The sequence below is a fragment of the Rattus rattus genome, chromosome 1, assembly GCF_011064425.1.
Source record: "Rattus rattus isolate New Zealand chromosome 1, Rrattus_CSIRO_v1, whole genome shotgun sequence".
In the NCBI taxonomy this organism is placed as follows: Eukaryota; Metazoa; Chordata; class Mammalia; order Rodentia; family Muridae; genus Rattus; species Rattus rattus.
In genome coordinates, this window is record NC_046154.1 from 236831945 (window position 1) to 236846979 (window position 15035).

At 41.6% G+C, this 15035-nt stretch overlaps 1 protein-coding gene across 1 annotated transcript in view; it reads right to left on the reverse strand.

The window, feature by feature from the left end:
• Nucleotides 1-2235: 2235 nt before the first annotated feature.
• The window catches only part of LOC116889250 (chorion-specific transcription factor GCMa-like), a 51723-nt gene continuing 38923 nt past the window's right edge, over nt 2236-15035 (reverse strand). The window contains 1 exon segment of the mRNA XM_032890419.1: nt 2236-2451. Within this exon segment, the coding sequence (XP_032746310.1) occupies nt 2236-2451 (216 nt within the window).

Here is a 15035-nt window from a genome sequence, read left to right on the forward strand (position 1 = left end):
TTATTTGTCCTTTTCTCCTCTCCTTTTGCTTTACCCCTCACACTCCTTCCATGCTTAACGCCTGTCACTTCTACCTTTTCCCTTCATAGCACATATGTCCTACTATCCCCTTGATGCTTGAGAGTGCTGCTAATTCCTGAATCTTGAAACGCGGTTATCTTGGTTTACTTAATTGGGCCCCAAAGGCTTCCTGTAAGAAGGAATCCATCATCTTCTTAATATAAAATCTGGATCCAAGATTCTTTTTCTCAGGTACTAAGAGAGAGGAGAAGCCATGAGAAAGGATGAAGCAGAGTGTGGGAGGTGAGCATGTGGAGAAGGTGGATGTGGGGAGAGGGCAGAGGTGCGGAGAATGCAGAGACAGAGTAAAATCCTGAGAAGGAAGAAGACAAGAGAAGAAATGTAGAAGGTGGAAAGGTACAAAAGGTATGGCAGGAAACTACAGTTCTCTTCACCAAGGGGTTGTTATTAATATGATGAAATGGAATTATGTATGTTGATGACTGAGAATATATCACAAAAATAATATTAGAGTCACTCCTTGGTATCTGGGGATTTGCTTCAAAACCCCACCCCCACAAGATGCTCAAGTCCGTGAAAACTTCTGCCCATGTATAAGATAGTAGAGTGCTTACATGTGACCATGGATGGTCTCTCATATACTCTCAGTATTCTCTGGGGGATATCAACACTAAACACAGTGTAAGTGCCATTAGGCAGTAGTTATCCTACACCGTGAGGGAAAATGATGGGAACAAAACATACATATTCAGTATTGACAGACCATACTAGTTCTAACTCCAATCTTGACTCATGGTTGATTGAAATTTTGGAGATAGAATCTAAGGATGCAGAGACTCAATCATGATATGTCTATTGAAAAAAATTTTATATGTATATTGTATATAAATCTTATTTAAGGTTTCTATTGTTGCAATAAGACATCTTTCCCAGCTAGTGGAGGAAATGTTTTATTTCAGTTTATACCTGTAGTCTATCACTAAGGACGTCAAGCAGAAACTCAAGACAGGAATCTGTAGTAGAGGCCTGGTGGGGGGGGGATGTTGATAATTAGCTTGCTCCTAATAGTTCATTCAACTTGACTTCTTATAGGGCCAGAACCACAAGCCCAGGTATTCCACCACCGATGATGGCCTGATCCCTTCTACTTAAATCATCATTCAAGAAAATGAACCACACACTTTCCCACATGCCATAGTGGGACCATTTTTCACATAAAGCTAGCCAGCACAATGTGTATGGGTGATTGGCCTGTATGCATATGTATGTGTGGCAGGTGTATGCTGGTGCCCATGGAGGGCAATTACATTATTTTTTCACAACTGCAATTATGGATGTTTGTAAGCTGCCATGTTGGTGCTGGGAATGGAATCTATGTCTTCAAGAACAAGCACACTTAACCACTGAGCCATCTCTCCAGCCTTAATCACCATATTTCTTAGATGTGACTGTAGCCTTTCTTTTCTTCTCTGTGCATATGTGTACAGATGTGCAGGAAAGTGCACATGTGTGTGTGTGTGTGTGTGTGTGTGTGTGTGTGTGTGTTTGGGAGGGGTGCACATGTACTCATGTTCTCACATACACAGAGACCAAAGATAAAGTTTGATTGATTTTCTCTTTGGCTTGATTTTCAAGAGAAGGTCTTTCACTGAACCCGGAGAATGTGAATTTAGAAAGGCTTGCCCCAGTGAGCCCCAGGAATGCCCACCTGTCTCTGTGCCCATAGCACTGGATTGCAAGCACATCAACACACCCAGACTTTCATGTGCGCTCTGAGGGATCAAACTTAGGTCCTCATGTTTATGCAGCAAGCACTCTACCGGTTAAGCTGTGTGTTCCCGATTCCTCTAAATTTCCTGTTTGATGTCAGTTTCCTGTATGTTTGGTCCAATTTTCTGTGCACACTTCACTAGCAGCACAAAGCCAAAATATTTTACTCATGAGTCATTCTTTTCCTGCCAAAGCAGCTCCTGTCTTCTCTGCTACCTCAGAGAATCAGTGTAATAGTAAAACCTCCTCTCCTTCATGCAGCACTTCCTCATCTCAAGCTCAGTTGGCTGTCAGATCCTGCTGTACCTTCCTCCACAGCAGCTGCCACCATGGGAAGCCCTGACATTTACCTCCTGTGCTCCAGAGGCGACCTCTTCCCGGTGACTCTTCTTCAATTCCAGCCTACGTGGTTGGAAGCTTGGTCTTGACAGGACATATGTTCTCTCACCTCGCGTTTGTGTTTAAGAGCATTTTCTGATAGGTTTCCTGCAGGACACAATGCAACCTGCACAGCACGATGCCGAGCTCCGGCAGGCTGTATCCTCGGCCGTTCTTCCATTCTCTATCTCCACACGTCTCCTTGTCCTTGGAGAACTTCATGCTGTTTCTTAGGTTCCTTATGCTCGTATCCTTCTTTTCTTTCGTGTCCGCTGAGCATTTCTGTGTTTTTTTCCCCCAGTCTGATTTTAGGAACGTGTGCTTAATAGTCTCCCTGTCCCTGTCTCTCCTTCCCTCCCTCCCTCCCTGCCTCCCTTCCTCTGGTCATTAACATAAAAACTTTTTTGACAATATAATGTAATTACAATATTGTTTCTCCCTTTCCATTTTTCAAATCCTCCTCCCCCACACATCCCACTATCTCTCAAAACCATGGCATCTCTTTTTTATTCATTTTTAATGCATGTGTGTGTGTGTATGTACACATACATATTTCTGAATATGACTTACTCAGCCTGTACAATGCTACTTGTATGTCTGTTTTCAGGGCTGACCCTTTGGCACTGAACAAACAGTTTTTGTGCTCTTCCTAGGGGAAGATCATCTCTCATGCTCCCAGCTTTCCTCAGTTGCCTGTAGTTCATTGTGTAGGCTTAAGGCTCCTGGGTTTCTCTTTGCAATATTCCTTACTTAACACTCTTGCTCATGGCTTCTGCTTTTCTTCTGGAAGTTAACTGACACCTTTGGTTATAATTATTTACTTTTCTTTCTATCCTTCAAGTGCAATAGATGCTCTTTAAAATGCATACTTCGTCGGCCTTGTTTTGTTTTATTTCCAGTGTTTAAAACAGGAAGAGACAGAGGCTACAGTACTTTGGATGAATAATGCAGACCATAGTTTCATGTTTAAACTAGACAGGTGACCTTGGAGTTGAGACACAGTCTTGGGCTGACAGGTACCCTGTGTTACCTGCTAGTGAAAAGGTACAGAGCAACGGTCCAGGCTTCAAAGACACAGCCAAAATTAACAATCTGCAGGACCAGGAAAGCAAATGTTCAGAGTTTTAGGTTACTTAAGACTTTCAAGGATAGTTTTACAACTATCTGTGTCAAGTTGATATATAAATAATAAACAAAGGAAAGAAACCTATATGATGAAGGACTTGTATTAAAATGCTAATGATAACCCCCTGCTCCCAAACTGCTTACATGAGTGTCTACATGTAGCTTCTGGGAACCTGATTCTAGTTGGTTCTGATTGGTAAATAAAGATGCCAACACCCAATAGCTTGGGAGGACAGAGGTGGGATTTTAGGATTTCCTGGGCTTGAGGCCAGGAGCAGGAAGTGAGAGATCCGCCATGCTTCCTCAAGAGTGTGGACAGGGGAAAGTCACAGAGGTTGCAATGGGATAGAAAAGCAAGGAGAGTGTCCTGGGCTCTGAACTAAGAAATTGTGGCTCAGAGGGTGCCATATGTAGGTCTAAAGTAGCCAAGATAGAATAATGGATTAGTAAGTAATAACTCGGGATTAACAGCATTGAGGTTAGGAAGTGGCCCAGCTATTGTGCTGTTTAAGTTTTATTAAAATATAAAGGTTGTGTCTGTGTCTTCCACTTGGGTATGTAAACCATTGGGGCAGGTAGCAAACCACACTGTTGGGATTTATTAATAATTATTTCTACATCCTTGTCATCCCCGTGCTTCTTGAATTTAATAGTCATGCTCTTTTCTTGTATTCCTCATGTTGGGAAGGATAAAACAGAGATATGCAGTGAGCTATTAAAGACTTTCTAAGTAAACTCTACTCTCCCAGGATAGGGACTGTCAGTATGTAAAAGACCCAAGAAAAGTGGATAAAAGCTTTATAGCAACATCCATCTGGTTCCTCTTCAAAGGAGATACATGGTCAACTTCACACCTGGGTCAAATTTGACCCTATCCATGGCGAGCCAGAATTCCATAGCGTCCCAGCACCAGGCCTGGTGACCTTCAGATTGCTTTTTAGTGTCGGTGTGGTGAATTCCCAAAAGTACTATTAGGGCTTCCCTAATTAGATAGTAAACTGACTAGCTCATTCCTAAACTGAAAGCAGAATTCATTGTGAGGTATGATGCTGGAATGGGCTCAGATGAGACAGTGATAAGGTCTGAAGATCTTCTCCTATCTCCCAATAGCTTAGGAAGATGCTTTGTCAGATCCAAGAAGGATTTCTTTTCTTACTTCCACTAGGTGAGGGAAAATACAACATTAAAAACTAAGGACTTGGCTTTCTTAAATCACATAGCCTGTGGCACATGACTTCCAACAGGAACATAGGATTCTCCCTGGTTGGGTTATCTTCCTGGAGATCAAAGTTTTGATGGTTCTGTTCCCTTTTCCCACTGGCATCTATGAAAGACAAGTAGGCCTTGTTAGTTCATTGTTCCTGATTGCTGAGCTAACAGGAGTTGACAGTCAGACAGTGTTCCAACCAATTATCAGATAATATTTTCTAAGTTCTCACTGCTTCTCTACGTGGTAGATGCTCTCAGGAAGACTACCCCAAAGATGAGCAAACTGAGTGTCGAAGATCACAGAGTTTTGGCATTCAGAACTTTGAGTTTGACTGTAATGCCTGTCTATGCTCTCTATTGTAGCTACAGATTTTATTTATCTACAGCTCTGAGATGAAACAGACCCAATGGGGGTGATGTCCTCAGCTACAAACCTCACTGCAAGAATAAGTTGTTTTCGCTCTATGTACTGAATGGCAGAACTGAGTATCTAGTGGCCAGACTGGTGAGCGGTATGTGTGAGGTTCAGTTAGGGAATTCCTACCCAAACACTAATCATACAGATGGGATATGAAACATATTTGGAGGTAATTCTCATGAGGTGTAACTTCTGTTTATTTCTTCCTCTGTCTATCTGTCTCCAAAGCACAGAAAAGCAAGTGTGATATAATATAAAATGGTTTTAAGGAAAATAGTTTGTCCAATGTACATACTGCTCATTAAATCACTACAGCCGAAAGTAAGATGCTAACGGTTTGAATGCTGTTGCTTGGCTTAGAAATTATTACTCTGAGCCTTACGTCTGAACATTTCCCGACAAATCAGGGGAAGAAAAACAGCTCAATGGCAGTTGCGAGCTCTTCACTTCAGTCTGATATTCATGATGGATTTAATTGGCTTCAGAATTCTTAGGAACACACTGGGTATTTTGTATAATTCACACTGCCACACTATCCTCCAGGGCAGAATTCTATCAACTCTAGAGAGCTTGGCACTTGAAATTGCTTCATGTCTCTTGGGTACTTCCCCTCCCCCTCAATAGTACCTGGAATTAAAGCTTTTAAAATTGTGATTTATCAAGCATGTGTTTGGTATATCATTTCAAAACATAGCAGATAGAGAAGAATAATTAACAGGTTGTAGAGATGAAGGAAATTAGACAATGTGAGAGCTCATATAATATAAAGTTTACACAACCATTAGTGTCTCTCATTTTGGAGCTCTTTGTGCCTTCGTTTGTCTTTCTCATATCCGACTAACTTGTTCCACTTCTTTCCCAGCTAAACATAGACACCTCAATGGGAAAAGCTACATTACCCTTACTTTATCCCCTTTGTTAATGTTGCTAGAATAGAGCTATTAGGTGTGATAGCCCATTAAAATAATGACGATAATAATAGCTACCACTTACATTGTTGAAAGCACATCGTATATGTATGAACTTGAATCAAACTTGCTACATACTCTAGGAGACAGGAATTATTATTTCACTTATTTTATAGTTGAAGAAATTCAGATACATAGTGCGTCCCGTATTCAAAGCCATATGACTAGTAAAGAAGCAGTATCGCCTGTTATAACAGATTATCTTAGTAACAAAGCTACCAATGAGCCAGCCTCTGTTCAGCTACCCAATCTGAGCCCCTGTCACTTCTCTTGCCACCTCATATACCGTTGTCAAGCACACAGTTTAGAATGTTTCCAAATTAGAGTCCTTCCCTGTTCTCTCTTTGACAGCCTGATGTCAACACTCCCGGTTACAGGAATAGCTCTTGGAAAGTTCCTGCAGCCACTGCAGAGAATTCTTCCCCTCCCTCCCTTACTGGCACGATTCCAACTCTTAGGTTATGTGTTTGGGAGTCTGAGCAGTGCGAGCCTGAGGGCTGGGACAGAACTTGGAGGTTCAATAGGGGGCTTTCCTCCAACATTTGGCATCAGAATGGAGCAGCCAGGATACCCGTGCCCCTCCGGAATTCCTTCCCTCAAAAGGATACAAGTGCTTATCAACATATCTTATTTTTTTTTTAAAGCAATGCCATTCAAAGATAAAGAGGAGGGTCTTACACCCGTAGAGGGATGTGTGCATAGCCTGTCCTCCAAAAGCTGCATATATTAAGTTAGGAAAGCCATGTGACTTCACTGGAACCTTAATGTCTTTATGAAATAAACCTAGATTTGCTTTCTTATAGTTGTTTCTGGCTGGTGTAGGGCCAGCAGCCAGCAAGTGCCCCTCAGCTCTGATGGTTCCTTTGTTTATCCTCTTCCCATAGGCCAAGCAATAGCCTTTCCTTAAATTGGATACATTATCACAAAAGAAAACAACTCTAGAAAAATGTATGCTGGGTGTATGCAGATGTATTTCCACAGATATTTCTCATGGTCTTAGAACTATTGTAACTTATCCAACATAGAGGCAAAAAAAGATGCAAAATGGGAATGAGAATTATTTTTTGAACATAAAGAGCTTATTCACATAAGAGCTAGGTACACATAAGGGCTATAATGAAAACAGTTTCCCAAGACTTTACTGTAGGTAGCTCTGCAAATTATGGGAATTATATTAATAAGCACTTGTTAGTGTCTTTTTCGCTTGGAAGCACCTTCCTTCAGCATAGACTCTTGAGGCTAGTCAAACACTTATCCTATTCTGACTTGTCTAGCATATGGGCTCCCAGTGCTTTTGTACCAAATAGGATAGTGCTACCCAATTGAATATCAATTTATTGCATATATCATTGTACATTTCCCAGCTGCCTTACTTAAACTTGTAAAGAGAAACAGATAAAATTGATTTCAATAATCTGTTTTTATTAATCACGATTTATTCGGATACAGTTTGCTCAATTGTCAATTAATATAACAACTAGAATAGCATTTTACATGCTTTTCAGGGGAATTGTTTTTTTTTTTTTAATGTCATTTTTTTTTTATTAACTTGAGTATTTCTTATTTACATTTCGAGTGTTATTCCCTTTCCTGGTTTCCGGGCCAACATCCCCCAACCCCTCCCCCTCCCCTTCTTTATGGGTGTTCCCCTCCCCATCCTCCCCCCATTACCGCCGTTCCCCCAACAATCACGTTCACTAGGAGTTCAGTCTTGGCAGGACCAAGGGCTTCCCCTTCCACTGGTGCTCTTACTAGGATATTCAATGCTACCTATGAGGTCAGAGTCCAGGGTTAGTCCATGTATAGTCTTTAGGTAGTGGCTTAGTCCCTGGAAGCTCTGGTTGCTTGGCATTGTTGTTCATATGGGATCTCGAGCCCCTTCAAGCTCTTCCAGTTCTTTCTCTGATTCCTTCAACGGGGATCCCGTTCTCAGTTCAGTGCTTTGCTGCTGGCATTCGCCTCTGTATTTGCTGTATTCTGGCTGTGTCTCTCAGGAGAGATCTACATCTGGCTCCTGTCGGCCTGCACTTCTTTGCTTCATCCATCTTGTCTAATTGGGTGGCTGTATATGTATGGGCCACATGTGGGGCAGGCTCTGAATGGGTGTTCCTTCTGCCTCTGTTTTAATCTTTGCCTCCCTATTCCCTGCCAAGGGTATTCTTGTTCCCCTTCTAAAGAAGGAGTGAAGCACTCACATTTTGATCATCTGTCTTGAGTTTCATTTGTTCTATGCATCTAGGGCAATTCAAGCATTTGGGCTAATAGCCACTTATCAATGAGTGCATACCATGTGTGTTCTTCTGTGATTGGGTTACCTCACTCAGGATGATATTTTCCAGTTCCAACCATTTGCTTATGAATTTCATTAAGGCATTGTTTTTGATAGCTGAGTAATATTCCATTGTGTAGCTGTACCACATTTTCTGTATCCATTCCTCTGTTGAAGGGCATCTGGGTTCTTTCCAGCTTCTGGCTATTATAAATAAGGCTGCTATGAACATAGTGGAGCACGTGTCTTTTTATATGTTGGGGCATCTTTTGGGTATATGCCCAAGAGAGGTATAGCTGGATCCTCAGGCAGTTCAATGTCCAATTTTCTGAGGAACCTCCAGACTGATTTCCAGAATGGTTGTACCAGTCTGCAATCTCACCAACAATGGAGGAGTGTTCTTCTTTCTCCACATCCAGAGGAATTGTTAAACTGCAGAGTGTTTTCTACTTACAGTTCATCTCAGCTTGGCCTGACTGCACGTCAAGGAAGGGCTCAATGTGTATATGCAGTTGGTGGCTCCTGCATAGGACAATGAAATGCTGGACAATGATTTATCCAAGTAAAGACATTTATTGCTATTCATATCTCTACTACTCACCTTTATGTCCAGGGCCAAATGCCAAATTGGTGTTCTGCTTTTAATTAATTAATTAACTAGCTAATTAATTAATTAATACTAGTTAATTGATTGACTTTTGTTCTGAAATTTCTGCACACAGAAATACATCCCAGCCCTAATGCTCAATACTTTTTATCTCAGGGATGGGAGTTACCTTTCCCTTCTGAACAGATATACTACTTTACATTTTTTTTTCTTGACACTGCTTCATTGGGGAGGCTGGGGTCTGCTTTCACTCTTTGATATCTTCACATTTGTCATCTCCACTAAGAATCAATGAGAAATGTACTTTGATATAGCAGGGAGTTAATCAACTCAATGACTCCGTAGATTCAGAGTCTCCCTGCAAATCCACAGACACCTTGGCCTGGATATCCTGCTGAAGAGTGGCTGCCTGGGAACTAGAACTGGCTAATGGAGAGACACTGAAGGTGATGTTAGTTTCACAGACCGGCAGGTCTGGGAAGGGGTTGAGAGGAGAGATGTTTGACCTTCAGAGAAGGCATTACAAACTAGAGAATGAGGTTGAGGCAGATATCTGGCAGGGCACGCTGCAAAGCACAGGTGTCAGTTATTCTCATATCCAGGAGCCTTGATTCTCTGACATACACAAAGATCAACACAGGGTCAGAACTCAGCAGTTTTCCTTCTCTGATCTAGTGGAGTCTCCGCTTACCATGAAAAGTAGGATCATCCATGAACTGACATGATGCCCCATGTTTATAATCTCGGAATTTAGCTTGTCAAGGGAGTAGAGGAGACAGAGAAAAAGCAAGATAAGAAAGGAAGGAAAGGAGGGAGGGAGGGAGGAAGGGAGGCCAGAAAGGAAATAGGGGTAACCTTTTGAGGTCTGCATCCCGAAAAGCCTGGAGGCTGGAAAGACCAGTTATTGGAGGCACAGAATTAGGAGTATACTGTGTCCTTCCAGACAGAATTGGAAATTCTTGGCTCTTACCCACAGAGCTCAGTTCCACAAATCAGAATCTTGGGCGAATTTGTCAGAGGTGAAGATTTTGCAATGTCCTTGCCTGACTTAGACTAGAACAGAGGCCCTTGAGGATTTGAACAAGACCTGATTTATTATAAGTGTTAGAAGAATAGAAGAGATCAGAAGTTCTGGAGCAGCTCAGGGCAAATTAGCGTGGATAGAGCTGGGAAACCAAGGAGAGAAGAGGAAGGGAAGGGGGAAGGGAAAGGGAAGGGGAAGGGGAAGGGGAAGGAGAAGGGGAAGGGGAAGGAGAGGGGAAGGAAAAGGAGAAAGGAGAAAGAAGAGAAAGAGGAGTTGTCTGTTGTGGGGCGAGTCCATCATGGACAACTGTTTTCCTGTTGGATTCTAACAGTGACTATGATTAATTTCATAAGTTTATCCTTTTAAATATATGGTAAATGGGCTCAGGGACATTTTATGACCTGCTTCATGCCAGAGTGCAGCAAATCCACACCTGACTTTGATGACCATGTTCTTTCCACTGTCTCCCAATATTTGAACAGAATGGTAACAGGTTGAGGTTGTGAGACATCGGCTTAATTCTCTTTCAATCATTTGGAGTAAAGTCTCAGCCTGGAATGATTCCTTAATCTTTTCCAGCATTTTCTTCAGACTAAAAAGGCAGAAGAAGGCTACAGCAGAACTTTGGGTAGACAATGTTTTACCTAAACTTGGATGCCATCTTTACACATAATTTTCTATTTATGGAAAGTGATACTTATTTTTTATTTACCGTACTGTAGTGTGTGCATGCACGTGTGTCTTTATATGCATCATTTTCTTTCTTTTCTTTCCTTCCTTCTTTCCTTTCCTCCTTTCTTTCCTTCTTTCCTTCCTCTTTCTTTTCCTCCTTCTTTCTTTCCTTCCTCCTTCCCTCTCTTCCTCCCCATTCTCTCTCTCTCTCTTTCTCTCTCTGTCTCTTTCTCTCTCTCTCTTTCTTTCCTACTTTCTTTCTTCAATTTACATCCAGATCACTGACTTTTCCTATTTTTTCCCAGTTCCACTCTTATAAATCTCCCCCTATTGTTCCCCTTTCCCCTCAGATAAAGGGAATCCTCCCTTGGGTACCACTTTACCCTGGGACATTAGGTCCCAGCAAGACTAGGCATAACCTCTCCCACTGAGGTCCAATCAGGGAGTCCAGGTGGGGGAAAGGGGATCCAATGGCAGCAAACACACAGAAACAGCTCTTATTCCACTTCTTAAGAGGACCCACATCCAACCAAGTTGCACTTTTGCCACAAATGTGTAGAGAGTCTCTGTTCAGCTCCTTCATGCTCCCTGATTGGTGGCCCAAGCTTAATGAGCCCCCAGATTAGTTGGCTATGCAGGTCCTCTTGTGCTGTCCTTGACCCCTCTGGTTGGCTTACTTCTATTTCCCATTCTGCCAAGCTCCACCTGATATTTGGCTGTGGGTTCTGCATCTACATCCATATGTTGCTTGATGAAGCCTCTCAGAAGACTTTGGTTCCTGTCTACAAGCATAGCAAAGTCTCACTAAGTGTTGGATTGGCTCTCTCACATGGGTTGGGTCTTGAGCTTGAGTGGTTGTTTCCTCAGTCTCTCCTCCATCTTTATCCCTACACATCTTGTAGGCAAGGCAAAATTTGGATTGAAGATTTTGTGGGTGGATTCATGTCCTCACTCCTCTGGAAGTTATGCCTGGTTACAGGAGGTAGCTACTTCAGTCTCTGTATCCCCTCTCATAGGAATTCCAGCTACAATTAACCCCATAGATTCACCGAATCCTCTCCCATCCTTTGCCTGCATCTAGTTACCAGAAATGACCCCATCAATTTCCATTCTCAATTCTTCTGTTCCCCTCCTCACCTCCTCTCTTACTAGTTCCTTCTCTTCATCCACTTTACTATTTAGTTTCCTCTTCTAAATGAGATTCCTGCATCCTTCATTGGGACCTCCTTATACCCAGTTTCTTTTGGTCTGTGATTTATAGCATGGTTATCCTGCACTTTATGGCTAATGTCCACTTATAAATGAGTATATACCATATGCGTCTTTCTGGCTCTGGGACTATCTAGCTCACACTTGGGATAATATTTTCAAGTTCCATCCATTTAATAGCTGAATAGTATTCCATTGTGTAGATGTACAATATTTTCTTTATCTATTCTTCAGTTGAGGGACGTTTAGGTTGTTTCCAGTTTTTGGCTATTACACACAAAGATGCTATGAACATAGATGTGTTTATGCTCAGAAGTGGTGTAGTTAGGTCTTGAGGTAGAATGATACCCAGTTTTAATTCTGAGAAACCACCAAATGGATTCCCAAAGTAGTTGTATAAATTTGAACTCCTACTGGCATTGGAGGAGTGTTCCCCTTGCTCCACATTCTCACCAGAATGTTCTGTCACTTGAGTTTTTGATCTTAGCCATTCTGATGGTGTAAGATTGAATCTCAGTTATTTTGATTTGTATTTCCTTGATGACCAAACACTTTGAACATTTTTCTTTTTTTTCTTTTTTTTAATAATCTTTTTTTAAATTTAATTTTATTTTTTTATTAACTTGAGTATTTCTTATTTACATTTTGAATGTTATTCCGTTTCCTGGTTTCGGGCAAACATCCCCTAATCCCTCCCCTCCCCTTCTTTATGGGTGTTCCCCCCCCCTCCCCCATTGCCGCCCTCCCCCAACAATCACTGAACATTTTCTTTTTTTTTTTTATTATTATTAACTTGAGTATTTCTTATATACATTTCGAGTGTTATTCCCTTTCCCGGTTTCCGGGCAAACATCCCCCCCCCCCTCCCCTTCCTTATGGGTGTTCCCCTCCCAACCCTCCCCCATTGCTGCCCTCTCCCCAACAGTCTAGTTCACTGGGGTTCAGTCTTAGCAGGACCCAGGGCTTCCCTTCCACTGGTGCTCTTACTAGGATATTCATTGCTACCCTCACGAGGTCAGAGTCCAGGGTCAGTCCATGTATAGTCTTTGGGTAGTGGCTTAGTCCCTGGAAGCTCTGGTTGGTTGGCATTGCTGTGCATATGGGGTCTCAAGCTCCTTCAAGCTCTTCCAGTTCTTTCTCTGATTCCTTCAACAGGGGTCCTGTTCTCAGTTCAGTGGTTTCCTGCTGGCATACGCCTCTGTATTTGCTGTATTCTGGCTGTGTCTCTCAGGAGCGATCTGCATTCACATTTTGATCATCCGTCTTGAGTTTCATTTGTTCTAGGCATCTAGGGTAATTCAAGTATTTGGGCTAATAGCCACTTATCAATGAGTACATACCATGTATGTCTTTCTGTGATTGGGTTAGCTCACTCAGGATGATATTTTCCAGTTCAACCATTTGCCTCGAATTTCATAAAGTCATTGTTTTTGATAGCTGAGTAATATTCCATTGTGTAGATGTACCACATTTTCTGTATCCATTCCTCTGTTGAAGGGCATCTGGGTTCTTTCCAGCTTCTGGCTATTATAAATAAGGCTGCGATGAACATAGTGGAGCACGTGTCTTTTTTATATGTTGGGGCATCTTTTGGGTATATGCCCAGGAGAGGTATAGCTGGATCCTCAGGCAGTTCAATGTCCAATTTTCTGAGGAACCTCCAGACTGATTTCCAGAATGGTTGTACCAGTCTGCAATCCCACCAACAATGGAGGAGTGTTCCCCTTTCTCCACATCCTCGCCAGCATTTGCTGTCACCTGAGTTTTTGATCTTAGCCATTCTCACTGGTGTGAGGTGAAATCTCAGGGTTGTTTTGATTTGCATTTCCTTATGACTAACGATGTTGAACATTTCTTTAGGTGTTTTTCGGTCATTTGGCATTCCTCAGCTGTGAATTCTTTGTTTAGCTCTGAACCCCATTTTTTAATAGGGTTATTTGTCTCCCTGCTGTCTAACTTCTTGAGTTCTTTGTATATTTTGGATATAAGGCTTCTATCTGTTGTAGGATTGGTAAAGAACTTTTCCCAATCTGTTGGTTGCCGTTTTGTCCTAACCACAGTGTCCTTTGCCTTACAGAAGCTTTGCAGTTTTATGAGATCCCATTTGTCGATTCTTGATTTTAGAGCATAAGCCATTGGTGTTTTGTTCAGGAAATTTTTTCCAGTGCCCATGTGTTCCAAATGCTTCCCTAGTTTTTCTTCTATTAGTTTGAGTGTATCTGATTTGATGTGGAGGTCCTTTATCCACTTGGACTTAAGCTTTGTACAGGGTGATAAGCATGGATCGATCTGCATTCTTCTACATGTTGACCTCCAGTTGAACCAGCACCATTTGCTGAAAATGCTATCTTTTTTTTCCATTGGATGGTTTTGGCTCCTTTGTCAAAAATCAAGTGCCCATAGGTGTGTGGGTTCATTTCTGGGTCTTCAATTCTGTTCCATTGGTCTATCTGTCTGTCTCTGTACCAATACCATGCAGTTTTTATCACTATTGCTCTGTAATACTGCTTGAGTTCTGGGATAGTGATTCCCCCTGAAGTCCTTTTATTGTTGAGGATAGTTTTAGCTATCCTGGGGTTTTGTTATTCCAGATGAATTTGCAAATTGTTCTGTCTAACTCTTTGAAGAATTGGATTGGTATTTTGATGGGGATTGCATTGAATCTGTAGATCGCTTTTGGTAAAATGGCCATTTTTACTATATTAATCCTGCCAATCCATGAGCATGGGAGATCTTTCCATCTTCTGAGGTCTTCTTCAATTTCTTTCTTCAGAGTCTTGAAGTTCTTGTTGTACAAATCTTTTACTTGCTTGGTTAAAGTCACACCGAGGTACTTTATATTATTTGGGTCTATTATGAAGGTGTCGTTTCCCTAATTTCTTTTCGCTTGTTTCTCTTTTGTGTAGAGGAAGGCTACTGATTTATTTGAGTTAATTTTATACCCAGCCACTTTGCTGAAGTTGTTTATCAGCTTTAGTAGTTCTCTGGTGGAACTTTTGGGATCACTTAAATATACTATCATATCATCTGCAAATAGTGATATTTTGACTTCTTCTTTCCGATCTGTATCCCTTGACCTCCTTTTGTTGTCTGATTGCTCTGGCTAGAACTTCAAGAACTATATTGAATAAGTAGGGAGAGAGTGGGCAGCCTTGTCTAGTCCCTGATTTTAGTGGGATTGCTTCAAGTTTCTCTCCATTTAGTTTAATGTTAGCCACTGGTTTGCTGTATATGGCTTTTACTATGTTTAGGTATGGGCCTTGGATTCCTATTCTTTCCAGGACTTTTATCATGAAGGGGTGTTGAATTTTGTCAAATGCTTTCTCAGCATCTAATGAAATGATCATGTGGTTTTGTTCTTTCAG